Source organism: Xyrauchen texanus, chromosome 7 (genome assembly GCF_025860055.1).
Source record: "Xyrauchen texanus isolate HMW12.3.18 chromosome 7, RBS_HiC_50CHRs, whole genome shotgun sequence".
NCBI lineage: Eukaryota > Metazoa > Chordata > Actinopteri > Cypriniformes > Catostomidae > Xyrauchen > Xyrauchen texanus.
The window spans coordinates 38,406,264-38,431,678 of record NC_068282.1 but is presented as its reverse complement, the minus strand read 5'-3'; the positions used below and the strand labels follow the sequence as shown (position 1 = coordinate 38,431,678).

General features: G+C 39.3%; 4 protein-coding genes across 10 annotated transcripts in view; 1 reads left to right on the top strand and 3 right to left on the bottom strand.

Moving 5' to 3' along the window:
* adam23a (ADAM metallopeptidase domain 23a) overlaps window positions 1–799 on the bottom strand; it is a 38,415-nt gene extending 37,616 nt beyond the window's left edge. For all 3 annotated transcript variants that reach the window (XR_007970979.1, XM_052130827.1, XM_052130826.1), the window contains exon 1: window positions 516–799. Coding sequence is in view for 2 of the 3 variants with exons in the window: in XM_052130827.1 (XP_051986787.1) it covers window positions 516–594 (79 nt within the window). In the remaining variant the exon portion in view is untranslated. The remainder of the gene's footprint in view (window positions 1–515) is intronic.
* Window positions 800–1,652: 853 nt separating this feature from the next.
* Window positions 1,653–9,451, bottom strand: zdbf2 (zinc finger, DBF-type containing 2). Of its 5 annotated transcripts, XM_052130819.1 has the most exons (7): window positions 9,090–9,451; window positions 8,390–8,473; window positions 5,971–6,015; window positions 5,811–5,844; window positions 5,262–5,358; window positions 4,564–4,691; window positions 1,653–4,363 (listed from the first exon to the last, which is right to left on the bottom strand). In XM_052130819.1, exons 3-7 carry the CDS (start codon window positions 6,005–6,007, stop codon window positions 1,906–1,908), a joined length of 2,754 nt encoding a protein of 917 aa, XP_051986779.1. In that variant the 5' UTR covers window positions 6,008–6,015; window positions 8,390–8,473; window positions 9,090–9,451; the 3' UTR covers window positions 1,653–1,905. The 5 variants fall into 5 exon arrangements, with proteins under 5 accessions (XP_051986779.1, XP_051986781.1, XP_051986780.1 ...); XM_052130821.1 differs by lacking the exon at window positions 5,262–5,358; XM_052130820.1 differs by lacking the exon at window positions 8,390–8,473.
* On the top strand, window positions 7,407–25,100 carry ndufs1 (NADH:ubiquinone oxidoreductase core subunit S1). The gene is given in 20 exon segments (XM_052130829.1): window positions 7,407–7,540; window positions 12,407–12,519; window positions 13,128–13,210; window positions 13,302–13,799; window positions 13,911–14,005; window positions 14,181–14,262; window positions 14,404–14,534; window positions 14,717–14,754; window positions 14,757–14,886; window positions 15,849–15,983; window positions 16,077–16,164; window positions 16,292–16,437; window positions 16,918–17,046; window positions 17,141–17,270; window positions 19,188–19,348; window positions 19,517–19,671; window positions 19,986–20,161; window positions 20,330–20,464; window positions 20,556–20,628; window positions 24,679–25,100. Coding segments are annotated over 17 exon segments (1,929 nt in total). The 5' UTR covers window positions 7,407–7,540; window positions 12,407–12,519; window positions 13,128–13,210; window positions 13,302–13,766; the 3' UTR covers window positions 24,771–25,100.
* On the bottom strand, window positions 9,592–12,025 carry eef1b2 (eukaryotic translation elongation factor 1 beta 2). Its single transcript, XM_052130835.1, has 6 exons — window positions 11,858–12,025; window positions 11,421–11,543; window positions 11,100–11,217; window positions 10,854–10,917; window positions 10,518–10,643; window positions 9,592–9,793 (listed from the first exon to the last, which is right to left on the bottom strand). The coding sequence occupies exons 1-6, from the start codon at window positions 11,935–11,937 to the stop codon at window positions 9,639–9,641; spliced, it is 666 nt and encodes a 221-aa protein (XP_051986795.1). The 5' UTR covers window positions 11,938–12,025; the 3' UTR covers window positions 9,592–9,638.
* Window positions 25,101–25,415: the final 315 nt, after the last annotated feature.

The window sequence follows — 25,415 nt, the reverse complement described above, 5'->3', positions numbered from 1 at the left end:
GACAAAATATAGTTATATATATATATAAATAAAAATCCAACTTTATCATCAGCCATATCTTGATAACTGATATCCGAAATATAAATGCATTTGACGGCCATTATGTGAGCTCATAACAATCTATTTTCATGGTAATCGAATTAAGATTCAGCGCGCCTTAGTGAATCCGGATGCTGGTGACCATCTTCCCAATACCATACTAATGGTGCTGTCAACCCATAGAGAGGCCTTCAAAAGCTTTTACCCCCCTCTGCATAGATTGGCACATATAAACACAGAAGTAACGGAGGCTGCTCAAGCAAAGCCTATATGACACCCTCTCCAGAAATAGAACCTGCGTATTTATCATAAGAGAAGCAGGTGTTTCTTACCGCAGCGAAAGGAGTTGGAAAAACACATCGCAATAATAATGTACTAACGTATAATACACATCCAGTAAATACATTGTATTATATAAATGGAAAATCAAGCTGTCAAAAATAAAATAAGACACACATGGTGAGCATTATACATACCAGTTAAGGTTGAGGCGATTGAAGACAGCACGGAAATAAATATGCTAGCGAGCAGACACAGATGGAATATCAGACGCATGATTCATATTTGAAGGCATTAGCGCGTTAATTTACAGCGAGCGTCAATTAATACTGGATTTTTTTCGCGTTTCCCGTGGGAAGAGAGAGAAATCTTTCATGCAGCATCGGAGACTGAGGGAGGGTAACGCGGTTGGGATGCTGAGGGGTGGGGAGGACTGGTAAGAAGGCGAGAGGTGGCAGCACGGGTGGATGAAAGGCGGTGGCCAAGCAGCTCACATCTTCAGCAAAACCAGTGCGATTGCGCAGTGCATCTCCGCTTCTGCTGCGTTGACGCGTCAAGCATCCTCACTTTGTACACATTCATGCTTACCTATAGCTATCTGATGGGAACTTACGATTGTCTTCTATTGTTATTAAATAAAAAAAACTAGAATAAGCCTACTATTCACTACCCCAAAACCTACAAAAATTGCTAATGTAAAATCAAACCATTAGACTATTTCAGGAATTTTGTCCCCGAAAGTGTAGCAGTGTCAGAATCACATATGTACAGACTGAATCTTTAATTAATTGTTAATTTTGGGTGAAATATTACGTTCTTTTTCTTATATTTATTTTTCAATCACTTTTTGCACATCAGACCTAAAAATTACAGTAAATGAAATGCAATACTTAAAATTGTGTGTATTTCTAACAAATTGGGACATCACTATCACTATAGGCCAAAAGTTTGTGGACACCATCTTTTATTTCACATATTTGTCTACTTCCCTGGCATTCTAAAGATCTGTGTGCTTTCAACTTTGTGGTAACAGTTCTTGGCTCTTGGCTTACAAATATATGGAAAAGTGTTATCTGAAGTAATATATGCGCAGATATCTAAATGTATCTCTGCAGTGAGCGCAAACATTAATTCATGGCCTACTTCTACCTATTTCTGTTAGCCTCTTCCCTATATATATATTTTTTTCCTCCACACTAGTCCTTTACTTAAGCAGTCTCAGGGTGGTGTATGTGTATTTTTGCATGTGCTAGTATTAATATTTTGATGACAATAAATAGAGTGTCAAACCCAATAAAAGAAACTTAGAAAAATATATTTAGGAAAGACAGCTACATAATAAACAACTTATAAATATTCATAAAAATATTTTACAACTAGCAATATCAATCTTAGAGAAAAATATCCATTATAAACATAAAAATATAATCATTAAAAGTTAGAAAACACATGATATGACAAACAAACTAACATATACTGACAAAAATGAACTTCAACTAGAAACAGTCAGCTGAAATTCAACTGTGCAAACCAATACAGCATTTGAAGAACAGACAGCTTATGCTCATGGCTGGTGTCTGATAACGTTCAGTCTGCTATATGTACAGTTGTGTTCCTCCCCCTCACCCTCTTCTGCTGACTGGCACTGAGTATTGTATGTATTTGTTTCGAAGAGGGTGTAATGACAGGCTGAATCGCCAGTTTAGAGGAAGATGATGATCTAAGTGAGGCCATAGCAGGGCTCTTGTTTCTGGGAGATGTTCTACATTCTACAGATATGCAGGGAGTAACTGTTCGCTGGAGAGTGCCCTGTGATTTTGCTTTGGGCTGTGGTTTGGTGGACTTTCTCTTGGTCCTGTAAGGGGGTACTGGTGGTCTCTTGGCTGGAGTCAAAGTTCCAGCCTTCCGTGAGCTACGTCTGATTGGTGTTTGGTCATCTTGTGTTTGTTTGTGGTGTTTCTCTTGTTCCGATCCTCCAACCATATATGAACTCCCTGCGCAAGAGCGAGGAAGTCCTTTAGAAGAGTCATCCATGTGGGAAGCAGATGGTGCGAGGTGTCCCATAAGGAAACAACTTGTAGTTGAGATAGAGGAGCGGTTGATCAAGGCTTTACGGCTGCTAGACAAAGAAGAACCAGGCTCAGAGGGGCCACCGCTCTCCAGACAAGAGCCTGAGGTGGAGGTACATAGATCAACCATGCAGCTCCTGCCATGACCCTTCCGAGAGCCGCTTGATGACTGCCCTTGCCCCAAGCTCTGCCTTTCATTGTTAATATCTGTGCTAAGGCTACGGAATAACTGTCGGACGTGTGAAAGAGATTTGGAATTGGTGAGTGAAGGCATCCCTTTTGGTGGGCTCTTCAAGATCCTGTTGGTCAAAGGGTCATAGTATTTAAGAGGTGTCTTTTTGTACTTGTACTTTAGGGAGACATTGCTGTCACATGACTTTCGCTTCCTTCCTGCTTTCTTAGCAGGGGTCGGCTTGGAAATTCCTTGACCTCCATCTGGGGAAGAAAGCACATATACCATAGTTTTGGGCTGTATAGGACTCATGATCTTGCAGTAAGAAGCAGGAAGCTTCAAAGCACAATGTCTGGTCTTCATGTCAGGGGTCCTTTCAGGGATAGGACATTGCTGGGGCTTGTGGCTGTGAGGTGAGGTACATGTTTCTTGTGTTGATTTCAGGCGCACCATAGGACAACTTAGGGGGACGGTTTGTGTGCCGTGGCTTACTTTTACCACTTGGCAACGTGATGCTATTCTAAAAAGTTTTTGTCTTGTTCTCTTCAACAAAACAGCTGGAAGTTTTGGATCTTCCTCATTGTGCTCCATGAGAGGAAGAATGTCTGCAGGCTCCCATCCTGCAGAATCTGCTTTTGCTTTTTTCCCCTGGTTCCTGTACTTTCTCCTTTTTTTATGGTGTTTTCCAAACCTAGCCAAGGATTCACTATCAAAATAGCAATGGAACTGACCTTGTTGGAACTCTCTCACTATGGAATCTATCTTCATGTCATCTTCAAACATCACCTGTGTCCATGTTTTTCCAACAAAGGACTCTGGTATGTGGGGAAGATTGGGAAATACCTCCTCAGCAACACTCTCCTTGGATCCCTCATGCTCTGTTTCCATAATCATAACCGTGTTCAGGGCTGTGTCTAGTTGAGTCTGGTATCCTTGGTTTTCAAGGTTGATATGCACTTCAAGTAACTCAGCTAAATTCTTCTCCTCACCCTTAGCTTTTCCCAAAGCCATCTGTATCGCATTGTCCCATTCTTCACTGCTTTTGGATTCACTCCTAGACTGAGGACTCAGAAGAATGCTGCCATCGTCCTCTTGGTGGTCAACTTTGAGACTGTGGCCATAACAGTGCTTTTCAATAACCTCCTCTATCACATCTCGAATTTGGTCAGATAGATGACTAAACGTTTGTTCCCTATGGGGGCCTTTCCAAGGTGGCAGTGCAGAAGTCCACATTGTGGATTCCTCAGCCACTGATTGAAAGGTTGCAGGCTGGTCCTTTGAGGTAATGCACTTCACTGCTGGTGGGGCTCGGGAAGCTGCAATGGAGTCATTCCCCTCTTTATCCCTATTGGTTTTCCTGTGTGCTTTTCCGTGTTCAGTGTCTCCAGCCTTGGTGACTGGTGGACATCCTGAAGCACAGGGATCGCCAGAGGGGTGTGTTTGTGAACTTTTTCTCTGAATTGGTAATATAAATTGTAATGTATGTGGTTTGTCATTGGCAGAGCCGCTAGTCCTGGGCAAAAATCCTTGTGTGTGGGAACACTTTTCAGGAGGAGGTAGTTCAGGCACCATTTTCCCTATTTGGGAAGCAGTTTGTACATGTGTAGTTGCAGTACGTTCAGTCTTTACTGCTGGAGTTGAGGCTGCAATTTGCAGCATTTGGCAGGACTCTTCATCAGATGTGGGCATCTCCTCACGTGTCCCAACAGAGACACCATCATCATCTGATCCACAGTACACCTCCGATAGCACCTCTTTTGGAATAGGTGGGGTGGCGAGAGAAGGTAAGTCAGCATGGGGATGCCTACGGAAAAACGTTTTATATATATATATATATATATATATATATATATATAAATGATTTTTTTTATTAAAATAAAAAAGTATATAATTAAAAATTGTCAAAAACAGCAAATATTTTTTTTTCCTCATAAATATTTTATGGTTAATATGATAACCAAACATGCAAGCCAATAAGGCTAAATAAGATAAATCCAGGCATACCGTGTATCACTGTAGCGATGGGGATGATGTTGAAGCACATCCTGGAGGAATCTTTCTAACAAACTTCCAGAAGATACATTAGCCCGAGCAGCTCGCACCACTTCTCTATGTTGGGCACTCAAGATGTGCTACAGGATTCAACAACAATTGCTTAGTTACAATACCCTAAATGAAGTCATAATAAGAATAATTCTAAATACTTTTGTTTATCATCAATTTGAACATGATAGAATGGTAAATGGTCTGCACTTATATAGTGCTTTTTTTAACCTTAGAGGTTACCAAAGCGCTTTACACTGTTTCCCAATCACCCATTCACACACACACACTCATACACCAATGGTGGCAGGGCTGCCATGCAAGGCGCTAGCCTGCCATTGGGAGCAACTTGGGGTTCAGTGTTTTGCCCAAGGACACTTCTGCATGTGGAGTTGTGTGGGCCGGGAATCAAACCACCAACCCTGCGATTGGCAGCTGACCCGCTCTACCAACTGAGCCACAGCTGTCCCTAGAAAATCTTCAAGCCATAAGGAGATCCACTGACATTTAAATGTACTATAATGTGTATTATATATCCGGTAGTGGTTAGTATTAGCCATGTATTCTTTAAAGGAAACTACTAATCTACGTTTAAACCAAACATTAACTTCAAGTAATTAAAATGGAATGAATCATATAGGAATATCAGAGTTATGCACCTGTTCCACACTGCTGTACAGAACTTGACAGCAGCTACAATAACCTTGTCTTTGGGAGATAGAAGGACCGGCAACAGGCTCTTCCCCTCTACTAGTCCTTTAGGGAAGATAAACAATAGATTTAGATAGGATTATATAGTGAATTTAACCAATATACTCTTGGAGTATCCAAGAGTATCCAAGAGTACACCACCACCACTCCATTTATTATGGAGTGGTGGTGGTGTAGTGGTCTAAGCACATAACTGGTAATCTGGTAATCAAAAGGATGCTGGTTCGAGCACATCCACATCCACCACCATTGTGTCCTTGAGCAAGGAACTTAACTCCAGGTTGCTCCAGGGGGATTGTCCCTGTAATAAGGGCTCTGTAAGTCGCTTTGGATAAAAGCGTCTGCCAAATGCATAAATGTAAATGTGGAAAAATAGTGTTAGGTCTGTGATTTAATTACTACTACACATAATGGCATGGCTAGTGGATTGTTACAAATGCTGAACTTATTTTCAGTTTGAGGAGTTGGTAAGTTATGTTTATCACATGATAACTCACAGGGTGGCCATATCAGCTGGACGCCTCTCTGCATCTATAAAACATGTAACAATTACACGTGCCCACTCAATGTTTTCACTGCATCATGCCGTCTGCTCAAAAACAGTCTTTGCATGCGGAAAAAACCCAAAATGAGATGTGTGATTTAAAAGTGCCTTACATTTTGCAGATGATTGAGGTCCCTCCTCCAAGGGCATTATACTGTCTGGAAGGATCAGAGTAACACTTAATAAGGTTCCATTCATTAACGGAAAGTGAGAGACATCATACTGCACACTGCATTCCAGTTTTGCACAGTTTTGACATTTCACTACTTATACATTTAATACTTTATATATACACTGGCAGCCAAACATTTGGAATAATGTACAGATTTCGTTGTTTCGGAAGGAAATTAGTGCTTTAATTTATTATCTTTATTAATTTAACTGATAACAAGGTATAATCAGGACATTACTGATGTAAAAAAAAACAGCACCATCACTATTTGAAAAAAGTTATTTTTGATTAAATCTAGACAGGCCCCATTTCCAGAAGCCATCACTCCAACACCTTATCTTTGAGTAATAATGCTAAATTGCTCATTTGGTACTAGAAAATCACTTGCCATTAAATCAAACAGTTGAAAGCCATTTGGCTTGTTAAATTAAACTTAATATTACCTTTGTGTTTGTTTTTGAGTTTGAGTTGCCACAGTATGCAATAGACTGGCATGTCATAAGGTCAATATTAGGTAAAAAAAAAAAATGGCACAAAAAAAGAAACTCTAGAGCTTTCTCTAAAAACTCATCAGTCAATCATTGGTTTGAGGAATGAAGTCTATACAATGCTTGAAATTGCCTCCAAAAAACTGAAGATTTCATACAAAGGTATACACTATAGTCTTCAAAGGCATAGGACAACTGGCTGTAACAAGGACAGAAAGAGATGTGGAAGGCCAGATGTACAACTAAACAAGAGGATAAGTACATCAGAGTCTCTAGTTTGAGAAATAGATGCCTCATATGTCCTCAGCTGGCAGCTTCATTTAATTCTACTCGCTCAACACCAGTTTCATATACAAAAGTAAAGAGAAGACTCAGGGGTGCAGGCCTTATGGAAGAAATTGCAAAGAAAAAGCCATTTTTGAATCAGAAATAAAGGTTAAAGTGGGCAAAGAAACACAGACATTGAACAACAAATAATTGGAAGAGTGTGTTACGGATCTTAACCCCATTTAACTTTTGTGGATCAGCTAGACTATAGTGGCGAGTTTACACTAACGCGATTTTAAGCCCGATTTTCGCTTGCGACAGTTTTGTGGAGATCTCCGACAAAAGCCCGAAATCATAGGCAAATCGGAGCTCGCTCCCGTGAGTGACGATCGCAATGTATGAATGATCAAAGACGCGATGTGAGACGCATCGCTGACGTCAGCGAGATCTAGAATGTTAAATATCTGGACCTGTCTGCGATTCCAAATCGTGCAATGTGAAATATGTTTTGACTGAATACAACTGCAGTGTTGACCTACAGCCAATGAGAGAGCAAGAAACAGGGCACGGGAAGTTTCAGTGAGAGGAGCCCTGATGTACCTGCAGAAAGTCTCATTGGACCGAAGAAATTGAGGAAAATTAGTGGAACATTGGCAGGAGCACCAGCGCGTATTTATATTTCATCTGAACTGTACCACAACTGGGTGGAGAAAGAGAAGTGTTGAAGAGAAATAGCCAATTCTCTTGGACAGTCAGGTAAGCAAATAGGTAGACTTTTCAGTAGAAGGTACTTTTTCATATTGCAACCAATAAAATATATGAGGCCTTGAGGCGATTAAAAACATACACGTCATATTCTGAAATGCATAACATATTTGTTTTCGTATCTCGCATGTACTCTGTTGCGAAACATAATTTGGAGTCCAGGCAGAGTTGTCAGGGATTCGTCAACAGTAAAATGTCTTGTGTTCACACCTGTCGCCGATTCGTCGTGTAATTTGAAAACGCCACGACTTCCATGACAAGACAGACAGTTGTGCAATATGAACGGTACCACGATCAGACGTCTCTGAAAGTCGTGTAGTGTGGAGGCATTAGGTGTGTGAGAAGTGCCCAACAAGACACATAAATGGCAAGTGCTACAGGAAGTGTGGGGGGAAATGTCACCCGAGTATCTGGAAATACGGACAGCTAGAATGCCAAGGATCTGCAAAGCTGTCATTGCTGCACAATGATTTTTTTAAAATGATAACTCTTTGTAGTTTAAGAATTTTTTTAATTATTACAGTAATTTTTCACGTTATTAATGTCCTGACTCTACATTGTGATCAGTTGAATGCCACTTTGGTGAATAAAACTACAAATTTCTTTCTATAAAAGTGCAAAATCTGTACATTATTCCATAATTTTAGCCGCCTGGGTACATATTTATCATTTTCTCCCTTGTAACAGCTCTTAAAATTAAATTTCTTGTTATATATTTTTCTTTTTTAAAAGAAACATTTAATTGCCAGCAAATACTGTAATGTAAATTTGTGCCCAATAAAATTTTGCAACCTTAGAACAAAGAACATCCCATTAAATAAACAGCATTTTTGTACTCACCTACATGGAGGATGGCTTGACTAAAGTTTGCGAGTCACATCGCCATATTTATGCGTACAGCCACGTGTAAGATAAAAGTCGCATCTACAGATAAATGATCCATAAATTTGAATTAGAATACGACGCTTACAAAATCTCTTGCACATGCACTAATCTATCGTTAGATATTTAATACAAAATACATCGAGGTCAAAAGATACATTAATACAAATCAGACACTACTTTAGCACTGTTCTGCAAGTATCCCAATTAATATCGACAACTCCAGTATGTTCTGTATTTTATTACATCATTGCATGTTAAGACAAAACAGTGACTGATCTCGTCATACAATTTCAACGTTGTTTAATGACCAGCTTTTAACTACTCATCCCAAACCCTTAAACTATGCGAATATAGTGTTGGTAGCACGTATTTTTAGGGAACCGGCCTGTACACACATACCCGGTAAATAAGTGTATTCGGATATCGCCAAACCAATTTACACAAAACGCAAATTAAAACTTTCGCCACGGTTTAATATTACATGCGTTGTTTATGTCTCGGAAAATGCTGTTTGAGATAGCATGCTATGCTAGTTCACTTGGCAAGCTATATAGATACTTAACATGACAAATGGAAAGCGGCATGGTAAATATGTACACCAATATGAGCTACAAAATTTACGGACATGGTGAGGTTGCAGTCTTAATCTTTTCACCTGATGTTAGATGTTGTTCCACTTAGATCCCATCGATCTCAGCATTTGGCACAGATCTGCCAATGTGACGTGATAGCAAATCGTGGGAACCCGCCCAGTAATAAAAGTACGCGGCGGATTTTGACCTTCATTGAAGATTCAGACTCTACCCTAATAACACTACACGAATCAAGCTACGTACAGGGTTCCAAACTTCTTGACCCGTGACTTTTCCAATAGTTAATGAAACAAACGTAATACAAATTAAAAAAACTTTACTGCGATTGCAATCACAAGAATCCATTTCTAGCCGGTTCAAGTTTAGAACAAGAACAATTACTTTTCCAGGCCAGGACATCAGAACTGTATACCGGAGATCTCCATGTGTTCCAACATTCATTTTATGCATTTTTTTTTTCCTTTCTAAAAAGTGGGTTTTGACATTTTGCTTTTCATTAGTACTGGCCAGTCAAACATTTTAATGCTAAACCGAACACTGAAGTACACTTAACAAGAAACAAAATGCATTTGAAGTGCCTTTATTGGATTAATGCTTTTTGCTGTGAGGTTTTAGATCTTGTTGAAGGCTGCCACATCCATGGACTGCACATAGTCTTCAAATGCGGTGATCAGTTCCTCCAACTGGTCTGTTCCAACTTTGTCATCCTCCACCACACAGGCAATCTGCAGCTTTTTGATGCCATAGCCAACAGGCAACAGTTTAGCTGTACACAAGAAAAATAAAATAGTCTATTGAAAGACCAAACTGTACTGAGGCCCTTAGATGGCAGGGCATAATTTTTTCCCTCTGAAATAGTTTTGCAAGCCCTCACAAGAAATTCACCATGGCACTACAGTATTCAGATTTTAACCTTGATATTCATATTGAAACCATAGTAATAAATACAGAACCCAAAACTTACTCATGGTATTTGACTTTGTAAACCATAATTTTTCACAAGAACAACCATAATCTATAGTAAAACCAAGGTTACTATATGGATACAGCATACTGTATTAAAACCATGGTTTCCATGGGAGGGGTGTTAGCCAACTACAGTTAGTGTTCCTACAATTTCTGTAGTAAAACAATTTCCTTCAAAAACTATGGTTACTACGGTCTACAATACTACTACAGTAAAACCATAGTTAAACTATTTGTATAGTAAAACCATAGCCACAAAGTTTCCCTGTATTATCACTGTGGTTTCAAATCATGGTTACTGTAGTAAATCCATGGTGAATTCATTGCAAGGGAGCACAAAACTATTTCAGAAAAAAAAAAAAAAAAAAAGGCCTCTAATGTCCTTATAACTGGGAACTAAAATGGCAAAATTTTAAAAATGACTTTTATGAACTTCATAGTTGATATTATATTAAACCTAATTTTGTGAACAGCAATTTGGAACTGGAATTACAAAATATGGGGAACACAGCCTTAGGACTTACATTGTCCCCAAACTAGACCATCCAACTGAATGGTGCGTACACACTCCTCAAGCTTGGCCATATCGGTTTCATCATCCCAGGGCTTGACGTCCAACAGAATGGAAGACTTGGCGATAAGTGCAGGCTCTGATCGGACATTAAAAAGCAAAAAGGGTGATGCTATTGATCAAATACACAAAAGAATCAAAATCACCCAATTAAATGACTAGTAAATTTCAGGTTAAGAAGAGCGTCAATCACATGATTCAGCCGAAAGATGGTGAGAAAGATCATCATTAAACTAGTCAAAGTTTCCACATAACATTATATACATTCAAGGACAACAAAACAACGTACTCTTGGACTTCTTTGCATTGTAAGCTGCAAGCCTCTCCTCCTTGATCTTTGTGGTCTCCTCATCCTGTAGAAAAATAAATATTTTTAGTGTTCCCGCTCTCACGTACAGTGATTGACTGGACATTTTTCTACAAACTGGTCATCAGGAATAAAAGGCGTCATCACAACATCAGCCGAAAGATGGTGAGAAATCATCATGTGTCCAGTTCGGTCAAAACGCATAAACAACACTACAGCTGAACTTACCTCTTCCTCATCAGAACCGAACAGATCAATGTCATCATCATCTTCATTATCTGCGGCAGTTGTGTCCTCCACACCAGCAGGGCCATACTGACCAAGGGGCTTCTTTACACCTGGAAGGCTACAGACATTCAGAAACAGGAGATTGAGTCTATATACAACTGCATGGGCACACCGGTCATGGATGGAGTGTTTCCCAGCCATATCAGAGTTTTAAAAGATTGTGCATCATTGTCTCAGGCGAAAGATGGTGATAAAATCATCATATACTGAAGAAACTAATGTTCTAAGAGAGCATAAAGAGTCACAACAAAACTAGGTTACCTGCCCTTCTCCTTCTGGTAAGACTTAATGTGGTTGTACCACCGCAAGGCATGGCAGAGGTCAGCTGAGGGGGCACCAGACATGGCATCAAACACCGCAACATCAGCCTGAGACGGCACATACCTGGCAAGACAATGTGTAATCAGCGATTTCCACCATTTGAAAATAGAGAGGTGGATTTGTGAATAGTCTGGAATCTCATTACATAATTGCAAATTTTTTTAAACGTCCACATGAATCGCGACAGTTAACAACATAGCTGATTAATTCTGGGGGAGAGGGAACCTATTATACACATCCTGCAACGACAGACTCGGTCAAACATGATGTATATATTAGTCAGTTATTCTTTTTGTAGTACAGTCTATTGGACATACTGAGTTTATGCAGCCAACGGAATACATTGATCAATAATAAAAAAGCAGATAATAGCTTACCCCTCGATGTAACTTTTGTCTGCCAGAAAGTCATTCAAAACTTTGAGGCCAGCGGGAGTTTTGAGATCACCAAAGCCCATTGTTAGAAGTTACCGTTGAGACCTCGTGTGCAAACGTGTGCCCTGTGCTTGGAGGAAGTGCGAAGGAACGAGAAAAGATCGTGAGATGGTCTTTATACGCTGACGCCATGACTCCTCCCACGCCGACTTGCTTTACCAAATGTATCAAAACATAAAGCCATTCGTTTTAACAGTCATTTGTGCTCAGTAAGTTAAATGCGACCCTTTCACTGATCAAGACAGAAAGATAATCGTCTACCGTTTTTCACATATGAACAATCCTTCCCAAACGTTTTGACTAGTGACTTTTAAAATTGAAAAAAGGAAACGACCATGTTTTTGAGCGGAAATGACGGAAGGAGTAAATGTCAAAGGTCAACACAAACCGTTGGATAAACTTTTAAAAACATATATTAACATATTATTCTATTTTTAAACATGAATCTAGTTAGAATCATTTTAGTTAGAGTAAAACTAGGTTTTATTTCAGGTTGACGTGACTCGGTCATTTCCGTCATATTCTCCGGAATCAGCCGAGGACCATTCACAACTGAACCAAAGGCAGTAACACTGTTCTGGTCTAGAAGGCCAAATAGCGTAAAGGTAAGAGTTGGAGATCATTTTTTGTCACTATTTAAGGGTAAAGAGTGTTTTGTGTAGAGAGCCATTTTGTGAATAACTGTTGGCGTCAAAATTGCATGAGGAGAATTGGTAAATTAGAGTAACGTTTTCCCTGTCCTTGACCATAACGCTGCTTTGCTGCTGAGTGCAAGCCTGACAACCTGTGCATAGGTGGAAATGTCAACAGCATCAGATTTAGACTGAAGTGTTATCAAGTGTGTCACTACAGTGGAATATATAGGTACCTTATTTAATTTACAGTTATTTTACAAATATTGCGCTTTATAGAGTTCTTGGGAGGTACAAACATGTAGTTAATACTGTGTTATACAATCTCGTTTTGCAATCCTTGCTACAGGACTTATTATACTAAATGTCTGCCCACTGCAGTAAATCTATGAAGAATATGTAATTAATACTATAATTTGTATACATAAGATCTGATCATTAAATTATATTGTTACGCGTCTTTTCAGAAATATGTTTCAAAAGACTGTATGAATTCATAGTTGACCTGGATGCCATGCATTGAAACATTGGTGATCAACATGTTACATATGCTTTTAATTACCTGGCATTTTCTTCAACAGCAACATGTTGCGTTTGCCAGCATTAAGTTGGGCCCTGGCTGGGGCAACCCATTCCAAGGGATCTATTGCCACCTCTAACAATGGTAATTAATGCATGCATCTTTCAAAAATGTGGCATTTCATATAAAATGTTCTACAAATCATAAGAATGCCTAACAACTTGTTTGAATCTAGGGTGTGCTGAGTGACTCCAGCCATGGCTCCTAAGCAACAAAATTGGCCCGGTTGCTAGAGAGGGTAGTGTCACATGGGGTAACCTCCTCGTGGTCACTATAATTTGGTTCACTCTCGATGGAGTGCACGGTGAGTTATGCGTGGATGCCGCAGAGAATAGCGTGGGCCTCCACACGTGCTACGTCTCCACGGTAATGCACTCAACAAGCCACGTAATAAGATGAGTGGATTGACATCTCAGACACGGAGGCAACTGAGATTCATCCTGCGCCACCCGGATTGAGGCGAGTCTCTAAGCCACCACAAGCACTTTGGGAATTGGGCATTCTAAATTGTGGAGTAAAAAAAAAGAATGCCTGAAAATGGTCTTGGCAATCACTTACCCCTGAAAAGTTTTCTCACACTATTTTTTTTTTATGACAGTGCGTACCTCAGTCTGGGCCTCAAGCAATATATAACTGCCGCATGTGTCTGGTGGAAATTGAGAGAGCGCCAAAGGTGCCATTAATGCAGCATTAATAGAAACTAGCACACATTACTGATAGTGTACTGTAATTATAGAATGGTTTGTTTACAAAAAAAACTAATTTCTTATCTGTTTGCATTCAATCTGTTCGTCACTTACAGCCTGTAGCAGCATGTGCGATGCCTGTAATGAAAGGGTGGAATATTCTGACCAACTCTGAGAAAACACGGAAGGCCAGGTTTGGCCTTTCTTTATGAAAACATCACACAAATTTAGAGACGGGCTCACACGTGTTTTTTTAACTCATAACTAGCTGTTCGTAAGTCTGTAGGCTATTTATAGGTGTTATTGGGGACTGCATCGCAATATAGAATGTTTACAGTAATTTGAATTTCTTGTCATGTTTCTAATAGAGAGGGAGTCATGGAGTTCCTCCTTTCAAACCACCCTCTTGACTGTCCAATCTGTGCTCAAGGAGGAGAATGTGACCTGCAGGTAAAAAAAAAAAGCTGAATTTTCAGCAATTTTAGGGTGCTGGAGTATCAACTAAAGTTGAATGTACTTAATAGTGGAAATGGAATTCTCCTTAATACAGTTACCTTTTAATGACCTTGATGGTGTAACCTGGGTTTATAGGACCAGTCAATGATGTTTGGCACAGACAGAAGTCGTTTTACAGAAGGGAAGAGAGCAGTGGAAGATAAGAACATTGGCCCACTCATCAAAACGATCATGACACGCTGCATACATTGCACACGTTGTGTTCGGTGGGTCAGAGATCTATTCTTCTCCAAGCTACGGAATTCACATAACACATTCTTATGCTGATGTCTTCAAATTACTTACTTCTGAACCAAAACTGTTAAATAAAGTCACTTTGCATGATTAGCATCCTTAAGGATCATGTAAACTCTGTCTACACCAATAAAAGTCTTTGTTTTTTTTACAGTTTTGGTAGTGAGGTTGCTGGGATAGAAGATCTGGGAACAGCATGCAAATTGGTACCTACGTAGAGATGATGTTAATGTCTGAGCTGTCTGGTAATGTGATTGACCTGTGTCCTGTTGGAGCACTGACATCTAAACCTTATGCCTTCACTGCATGACCCTGGGAGACCAGGTACAATCCTGAGAGATTTAATGCAAGACCAGGTACAATCCTGAGAGATTTATGGCCCTGATATACTTCCAAAGAAGTTCTTCTTCGTTCAGGGGTAAAAATAAGTTCTAAACAGCTGAGCAATGGTATACTGTTTGTGAACATTCAGACACCCGCCACACTGCTGTGGGAGGCGTTTAGAGGAGCATTTAAATATTAGGATGCTACATGTACAAACTTTCAAATGTGTTATCAGTTACTTTTTTGTAATTGAGTCACAATCAGTAAAAGAAGCTGTTTTAACCACTTGATGATTTAAAGAAATATATATGCTGTAGATAATGTTTACATTGTGAGTTCATGATGCTTATGCATTAACAAGTCATAATATGCGCCGATTACACTCTGTTATTGTCATTTATGATGTCACTTACTGATACTACTGCAATGATGGCCGTTTAAAAGTGTTAATGCTCACAAAAGAGTGGTGATGAATGGCTTTTGTGGCAGTGAGTGAATGGGCACTTGAAAGTATTTGAGTAGGATTTGATTGCTTTTGTGGACTAATGGAAAATGTCTTGAAAAATGTCTCTATGTGAACGATCGTACTGATGTAGGTAAATGTGCAAGCTCGCTAATAACGCTAACCACCGGTATGTTCACGTTGAATACAGACTGAACAATGTAAACAAAGTAGTTGGTGGAGCTTCAGGTCACATCTACAGATGACGTGGACCAATGGCAGTAAGAAGGTGTTTAGCAGTTGATTAGAAGTTTTCCTAAAAGTCCGACCAGACGAGCTGCTACGAACCACTGAATGAATACAAAAACACCCGATTTTCTTATGATGTATATCTGGGCCTTTAGTTTGCTCTCATTGTGTACCTTTATCTTGTCCATTATATTTGAGTTTCTTTGTGCCTTCTTTCAATGAATGTGCTTGTATTTTAATAAAAAAATAAATCATGTCCATGTGTCTGCAGGAAAACTGAGTCTATTGATGTGCTAGATGCTGTAGGCTCCAATATTGTGGTAAGCACCAGGGGTGGTGAGGTCATGCGAATTATGCCTCGTCTCAATGAGGACGTCAATGAGGAATGGATATCAGACAAGACCAGGTGAGTACATGCATTCTTATTATTCTTCTGAAAACATCTCTCTCTGTTTACACACACATACTGTACCTCTCTCTCTCACTCACTCTCTCTAAGGTTTGCATATGATGGGCTGAAGAGGCAGCGTCTTGGTCAGCTGGTAAATACCACCTGGGAGGATGTTCTTACACGTGTAGCTGGAGCAGTGAGTACCTGCATATGATAATGTTATAAATTAGAATCTTACATGTATGCTTGCTATGAAACCTATGTGTCAGTTGCATTGTGAAATGCAGACATTAGATATGACTGGCTGTAATTTGTGTTTACAGCTTCAAGGAGTTCAGGGTTCTGAGGTAGGAGCTATTGCTGGTGGGATGGTAGATGCTGAGGCGCTGGTGGCTCTGAAGGACCTGCTAAACAGACTGAACAGTGAGACCCTCTGCACTGAGGAGATCTTTCCGATGGCTGGTGCCGGGTGGGTCATATGAATTGAGACTAAAATACTGATGTTCCTCGTTTCCCTATCTGACATTGTATCTCTTCTATTTTACACTGATTTTAAATTAGTGGTCCTTATTAAGATGAGCATCGCTATTGCTCTACTGAGGTGTAGGGTTTTGAACAAACCTCTAACTTTAAATATAAAATGTAATGTTTGTGCCATCCAAGCGACCACTATTTTCACCTGTCCAACTGTAAAAGGAGAGATCCGAGCCCTGTCTAGATACCAAAATATAATAAAGACTGGAGAACCATCTGTTTTTTGCATGGGCAAACATTACTCACATTTTCTTCAGAAAATGTAAACATTTAGTTTATCTTTTTTTAACTCTTCAATTAAAAAATTGTTGATGAATATCCTGTCAAGTTTAATTCCAGACTTCTACTGTGAATGGAGGCACTGCCATGAAGTTACAATTTGGAGTTTACATTTTTTTTCCTTTTGACTCCTTAGAACCGACTTGCGCTCCAATTACCTCTTAAACAGCCGGATCACTAGCATTGAGGAGTGTGACCTCCTCCTCCTGGTTGGAACAAACCCACGCTATGAGGCTCCTCTCTTTAATGCACGTGTCCGAAAGAGGTATAATCATTTTGCACTCTAAATTTGTAAAGGTTGTGACCAGATGCAATTTTACTTCACCCCATTGTTTTATTTGTCTATATTCTTTCTTTAGTTGGTTACATAATGAGCTACAGGTGGCCATGGTGGGTCATAATGTGGACCTGACCTACACATACGACCATCTAGGTGAATCCACACAAGTGCTGGAGGAGATTGCTGCAGGAACACACCCCTTCTGCAAGGTATTTACGTTGTAATGGAGCTCTAAATATTTGATCAGAAATTGTCTCTTAATGGGGTGGGTGATATTTGCCAATAAATATATAGCAATATTCTAGAAATTCTAGGTCAATAACGACATATGTGTCATGACATAGGGTGTTTTCACACTAGCACTTTTGCTGTGCACCTGGTTTCGAATGACATCAATGTTCGGTTCCTTTGGATGATGTGAATGCTGTTTTCCGACCTAATATAAGCATTCGCAAACCGCAACCAAATCCACTTGAAAAGATGATCAGGGTACGGTTCATGTGAACTCCAGTACGGTTCACTGCTGATATGAACAAAATCGTACCAAATCGCTGAAGTGAACTGCTTGAGATGATGTATAATTTGCGTCTTTGCAGGCTCCCGGTTGCAATTATTATGGTATAATGAATTTACGATCAATCGAACCAAGTGTGTAAGCAGCACCCATACACATTTTTATGCAACGTGATTCAAAAGCATTGAAAAAAATAATGAAAGTTCCTTTTGTGGAGGAGTAATGGAAGTAATGGTAAACATGTCATGTCTATTGCGATAATTACTTATTGATAAAGTTGTTCAAATTATTAAAAATAAGATTTTAGCTATTTTATCTACTTTGCGTTGTTTTTAAATCCAAGAAAAAACTATGTTTTGTTCTTTTTAATTGAACAAAGGTGTTTGCCTTGATTCTGAAGCAAAACCCTCCATCACGTAGTTGTTTTGGATTTAGCTTTACACTGAATACTGGAAACCTTTTTGACAACTGTATACTAGGCAATAATGCACAGTTGGCAAAGGTGTCATGTAATCATTTCTGAAGTCATTTATTCAGTGGGATCGGTTCTCTCTCCATGTTTGCGGGAGAACAAATGCCAACAGGAAAGCCTGATGTTGTCAGCAACAGTTACTAAAGTCAAGTGTACATTGCACAACTTGCATTCGGCGCCCTGTGACTCAGTCTTGCTTTCCGTCGTGCTGGTATGCATATTACGCGATTGATCGCAGACGGGGTGAATCAACTATATGGCCATTTTTCCCAGACTAAGGCCCTGTGTACACCTGATATTAAGATCCGAACACACAAGTGTACAAGCGAAACACCTCATCGTTACACCTGGTTGTCTCTTTTGTCCTATTGTGTTCGGATTTTGAGGGGAGAGCCTATGGTTACATGAGGACATACATCAATCATTACGTCTGTATATTACTGAATGATAATGAAGCGCAAAAAAATAAAAGGAGTAAAAGAAAGCGCTAAAAACCGGCACACAGTTTCTCTTAATTATATGCAAACATGTAAAGTAAAGTATGTAAGTAAAATTGATTTCTAAAGCACACTCAAACACCGCAAAGCTGACCGAAGTGCTGTACAGATGAATATACAATACATTAAAATAAAACAACATGCCAAGTACAGATGAATCTACAATACATTAATAAAACAAACACGTCATTTAAAAAAAAAAAAAAAAAACGGTTTAGAGCAGAATTCTGAGTTATTTTAATGCAACTAAACAACTAGTTGGAGCATGTTGCAGGAGTGCGCACCCTACACGACTATTGGTCATCATGAGTTCTGAGACATTGTGTCACTGACCAGTCGCCGACTCAAAACATCAAAAGAGATGTGTAGTGTGCACTAGGCTTAAGGGGAGCAGGGCTTGGTGAATGGTCAGATAAAAAAAAAGAATTTATTGCAAAGCCCGTTTTCTGATTGGAACATGGAGCATTATGCATAATCGCGATATAAACGATACTCAAATTTAAAGAAGTTGACATATTTCTACTGTTCATAGGTTTTAACCAGGATAATGCCCACCATTAGTCCCTAAACATTAATGTATCAGAAGTTGGCAAATGTTCTGGAATTTTAATCAGTTAAAGTATGTTTGTTTTTCGTGTTTCAGGTCTTCGCTCAGGCCAAAAAGCCTGTTGTGATAGTGGGTAGCTCCAGTCTCCAGAGAAAGGATGGGGCAGCCATTTTTAAAGCAGTGTCCACAATTGCTCAAATGGCTCGGGCCAGCAGTGGTGTTGAGGAGGGATGGAAGGTTCTAAATGTGCTGCACAGGTCAGCTTGTGTTCCTTTGTATAATGTCAGCTACTGCATTATATCTTCTATCACGTCTGTCTGCTTTTGGTCCGAGTGTATCTAGTAAAGTTCACTGATTTAATTAAAAGAATTGTGAGTGTTGTCTTCCTAAAATTTTAATAACATGTCTTGTGTGTGTGACCTCAGGGTGGCCAGTCAGGTGGCAGCCCTGGACTTGGGTTATAAGCCTGGTGTTGAGGCCATCCGGAAGAACCCTCCAAAAGTGCTATTTCTCCTGGGAGCTAATGCTGGTTGCATCACCAAAGCAGACTTGCCCAAAGATAGCTTTATCGTCTACCAGGGTAAGTTAACACACTTGTGTCTATTGTGTTCTGTATCAAAATGCAGTGTTTCTAATGATACATGTCAAGTCATTTTTTTCTGTATAGCGCTTTTCACAACACGCATCGTTTCAAAGCAGCTTTATAGAAAATCATGCTTTTATAAGTAATATCTGTTATAGCAGAGTCATCATTGTACAATTTGATAAAAATGTGATTATGAATTGTGTCTTAATAAAATAATAATAATGATTACATTTAGACCCCAGTGAGCAAGCTAAAAGTGGTTCTAAATATATACGTTTGGGGGTTAATGGCACCACATGCATATCCAGGTCACCATGGAGATGTAGCTGCACCCATGGCAGATGTCATCTTGCCCTGCGCAGCATACACAGAGAAGAATGGCACGTACGTCAACACAGAGGGCTGTGCCCAGAAAACCAGGTTGGCGGTCACTGCTCCCGGCATGGCACGTGAGGACTGGAAAATTCTGCGTGCCATCTCTGAGGTGCATATGCTGAAACCAATCCTTTCATAACAAAAAATCTGCTTCATAATGTACACCTTGTGCCTCATATTGTCTTTATACATTTGCTGAGCTCTTTTATTACATACAGCTAATGTAACAATCAAAGGGTGGGTTGATAAGTACAGATTCGCATGTTACTGTGCTTAGTTGGCGGGAGTCACATTGCCATATGACACGCTGGATGAGGTAAGGGGAAGGTTGGCAGAAGTCTCTCTTAACCTGGTAAGATATGATGATGTAGAGGAAGCCAATTTCTTCAACCAGGCCCATGAGCTTTCAAAGGTTAGTGCTCTCTCTCCATATTAGTGTGTTTGTTTTTATTTTATGCCTTTACTTCTTGAGCAGTTTAGAAATGTTCTCCTTTGTTCCTCAGGTTGTGAATCAGTCATTGCTTGCAGATCCTCTTGTCCCTCCTCAGCTCACTGTGAAGGATTTCTACATGACAGGTACAGTGTCTCCCTTTGTCAACATGACATTTACTCGATAGACGAAATTGCCATTTCCAAAAAAAAAAAAAAGGTATGCATGCATTATATAGTATGAATAGATTGCGGACATACTTCATCAGGGGATGTTGGTATTGACCAGTGACCCAAATATATGACGTAATAACTACAACTGCAAAACGTATCTACTCTGGTTTTGTTAAACAATCACCATTTAAGAACAAAGGAACAACTTTATTGGTATTTATGGCACTTACAGTTATGCCTCCTACACACTACAATTGTCGATTGTGGTACCGTTCATAATACACAATTGTCTGTCTTGTCATAGAAGTTGTAGGGCTTTCAAATTGCATGAGGAATCGGCGACAGGGGTGAATACATTACAAAACATTTCACTATCGACGAATCCCCGACGACTCTGCCTGGACTCCAAATTATGTTTCACAACAAAGTACACACGAGAAGTGATACGAGATACGAAAACAAATGCATGATCATATGTTATGCATTTCAGAATATGACGTGTATTTTTTTAATCGCCTAAAGGTGTCATATATTTTATTGCTTACAATATGAAAAAGTACCTCCTACTGAAAAATCTACCTACTTGCTTACCTGACTGTCCAAGAGAATTGGCAATTTCTATCCAAGTCTTCTCTTTCTCCACACTGTTGTGGTACAGTTCAGATGAAATATCAAATAGGCGCTGGTGCTCCTGTCAATGTTCCACAAATGTTTCCTCCATTTCTTCGGTCCAATGAGACTATCTTCATACCACAGCCATGCTAGTTGATGTTTTGTTGCAGGTAAATCATGACTCCTCCCACTGAAACTTCCCGTGCCCTGTTTCTTGCTCTCTCATTGGCTGTAGGTCAACACTGCAGTTGTATTCAGTCAAAACACATTTCACATTGCACGATTTGGAATCGCAAACGGGTCCAGATATTTAACATGCAAGATATCCAGCATTTCACGTCTCCTGAGCTTCCGAGAGATTATTGGATAGTAAAGTGTCCAGTCGATCCGCACTTATAGTTGGTCATCCGGGTATTTCTCGCTTACTGGTTTATGAATACTAATGATTTGGACATACAACTACATTAGCACATTGTTTTTGACAAACTATTTAAACTCAGCAAAAAAAGAAATGTCCCTTTTTAAGGACACTGTATTTTAAAGATAATTTTGTAAAAATCCAAATAACTTTACAGATCTTTATTGTAAAGGGTTTAAACAATGTTTTCCATGCTTGTTCAATGAACCATAAACAATTAATGAAAATCCACCTGTGGGACGGTCGTTAAGACACTAACATTTTACAGACAGTAGGCAATTAAGGTCACAGTTATAAAAACTTGGCACACTAAAGAGACCTTTCTACGACTCTGAAAAACGGCAAAAAAAAAAAAAGATGCCCAGGGGCATTGCTCACCTGCATGAATGTGCCTTAGGCATGTTGTATGGAGGCATGAGGACCGCAGATATGGCCAGGGCAACAAATTGCAATGTCCGTACTGTGAGACGCCTAAGACAGCGCTACAGGGAGACAGGAAGGACAGCTGATCATCCTCGCAGTGGCAGACCACGTGTAACAACACCTGCACTGGATCGGTACATCCGAATATCATACCTGTGGGACAGGTACAGGATGGCAACAACAACTGCTTGAGTTACACCAGGAATGCACAATCCCTCCATCAGTGCTCAGACTGTCCGCAATAGGCTCAGAGAGGCTGGACTGATATAAGGCAGGTCCTTACCAGACATCACCGGCAGCAGCGTCTCCAAGACAGGACTGGCAATTATTTTATTAATATATTATAAAGTATTGTCTCACCAGGGGTGATGGTCGGACTCGCGTTTATCATCAAAGGAATGAACGTTAAACCGAGATACTCTGGAGCGAGATCGATCATGTGTCCGTCATGGTCTGGGGTGGTGTGTCACAGCATCATCGGACTGAACTTATTGTCATTGCAGACAATCGCAATGCTATGTGTTACAGGGAAGACATCCTCCTCCCTCATGTGGTACGCTTCCTGCAGACTCATCCTGACATGACCCTCCAGCGTGACAATGCCACCAGCCATACTGCTCGTTCTGTGAGTGATTTCCTGCATGTCAGTGTTCTGCCATGGCCAGCGAGGAGCCCAGATCACAATTCCATTGAGCACATCTGGGACCTGTTGGATTGGAGGGTGAGGGCTAGGGCCATTCCCCCCCAGAAATGTCCAGGAACTTGCAAGTGCCTTCGTGGAATAGTGGGAAGCATGGATATTCGAACACAGAATTCTTTAGATATCTGTCAGGATCAGTGGATTAGGATTAGCTAGGATTTTATGTAAATGATGTCCCTGGTCATCATTATTGTAGATGCTCTAGTTAGTCCTGATTGCCCATGGTATCAGTAGATTTGCATTTCTCTGATTTTACCTTCCAAAGCACAACTGCGGTGATAAAAATTAGTCCAAATAAATAACAATTGATGATCTAGCCATTGATTGTGGTCTCACTACCACAACAGCATTTGTGAAAGGATATGCAAGTTAACCCTTTAAACTGAGGTGTTTTTAAAGATTTCCTGTTTTAGTGGCATACCCCAAATGAAAGTCTTATAACTTGAACAACAAAAAACAAAAGAAGGAGGGTTAAGTGTTTGATACGATTGTGGAGAAAACTTTTCAGTTTTATTAATGATATAGTTTGATGATTAAAAATTCTGAGACTCTCAGCCTAAGAAACTGCTGAAAAATCAGAAAATAACTTGAGCCAAAATTTTTCTTTTTGTTTTCTTGTTATTTTTCTGATATGACATTATATATCTCTAGATGTAAATAAGGTATCTCTGAAAAAACTTTTGTTATGTTCCAATCATGTCACCTGTAACTGAGTAAAATTGTGTGTGTTGATTCAACAAAGCAATCAAAAGTTAACCGCATTACAAAAATAATTTACCATAGTGCACACTGACAAAAAGTGCCCAAAAGCCTCTCCAAACAAAATAAAATATAATAATTGTACATAAGAACAAATTACACATGCAAACACAACAATGACTAAAGGTTTGCATTGCATGCAGACAGGATTTTAGTAATGAGATTTCACAGAATTAGTGTTAGAATTAGAATAACTCAGAATTAGAATAACTCAGAATTTGAGTCATCATTGAGTCTGTGTCATGTACTTGGTGCCATCTCTTGGTGGCCATATGCAACAGTCACCAATCACAGGTCTCTCTGCCCAAATATGGATGACTTTTTGCTCTGATCTGAACCCAGTCTGACTGGTTTAGCATGACACTCCATCATTTCGGATGACATCATCTGGTCCAGGAAAGCTAACGTGTTTTCAAACAGATGCCAGGTAGCCAGATGCTGTGTGCACTATGCACATTGTGTCAATGATCTAAGAATGCAATTACCTTGTGTGTGTGTGGGCTCATTTGAAACATAATTGTGTCCTCAAAGTACTAGTATGTGATATTTTATGTTCGGTTTATTTTTGGTGAAATAATAAGTGAAAACTCGACCAATGAGAAACATCTGTTCACATTAAACATAAATGTAAAAAACATATTCTTAGCTATTACTCTTATTGTGAGTAAAACCAAGGCTGATTGTATTCTACTCTTCGAGAATTTTCCAAAAACATATGACACATGGCTATTTGATGAGATTGATGTTAATAATATGTAACGTGCCATTTTTTTCAGAAATTATCAAAACGGAACACTTCTGATTTATCTGCACATTTTTAACCACTTCAGTTTTGGTCATAATGCCTATATGCATTGTAAAGTACAGCTTCTAAGCTTTCAAATGATACTTATTGTGTTGGTCAATACTCAAGGCTATATTATTATACTGTTATTAATATTTTTACAAAAAAAATGTAACGAGGGCCAAATCATGTTATACTGATAAAATCCATCTTATATTATTTTGGTTCCATGTGTTGTATTTATCCGTATGAATAAACAGAATGCTGTAATCAAGTGTGTCTTTGAACATGTAATTTATTATTCCTCTCTTTTGTCTTCCTCTACAGACCCTATCAGCAGAGCCTCTCAGACGATGGCTTAGTGTGTGAAGGCTGTGACAGAGGGAGCAGCAGCAGTTGATGAGCCCTCTATTTGTTAAAACTCTTTAAAACACACCAATCTGTCCATAGTAACACACACTGCACAGTCATCATCACATACATAAAGTAGGATTTATTCATACTGTACAGTTTGTCTCTCGCATCTTACGTAGTCAGACTTCAGTAGAGCAGCAAAAATGTGTGAACTTGATCTTCCTCATATTTAAATAGGCTTTGAAAGGTGTTGTAAAGATGTTATTGCAATTCTAAGGTGGAAGGTCTGCTTTGTTGTGGAAAGCTCTTATTATGATTAATTAAAAACAACTTATTGTATCAATATACTATTGTCACTGTTCAGATCTCTGGTCCAAATTATTAAATACAATGGCATATTAGAAAGTCCAGTATTCTGTTTTGGGTCACTTCAAAGTTAGGCTGGAAGTGTAAGTGAAAGTGCTTTCTAAAACAGGCATCTATTTAGTTTTATCCCTCTCATTTTTAATGCTGGATTGATTACAATATAAAACCTGCTTTAACTTGCCCTAAAAGGATGGTATAAAACCATACTTGACAAATATTTAAATGATAACATGATTTAAATTGTTCTAAGTTGTTGAGAAAACAAGTTTGCATTTTCTTTACGGTGTATGCAGGTTAAATTACATTAAATTGCTGACTAGTTGTATTACAGTAAGGTTTACAAC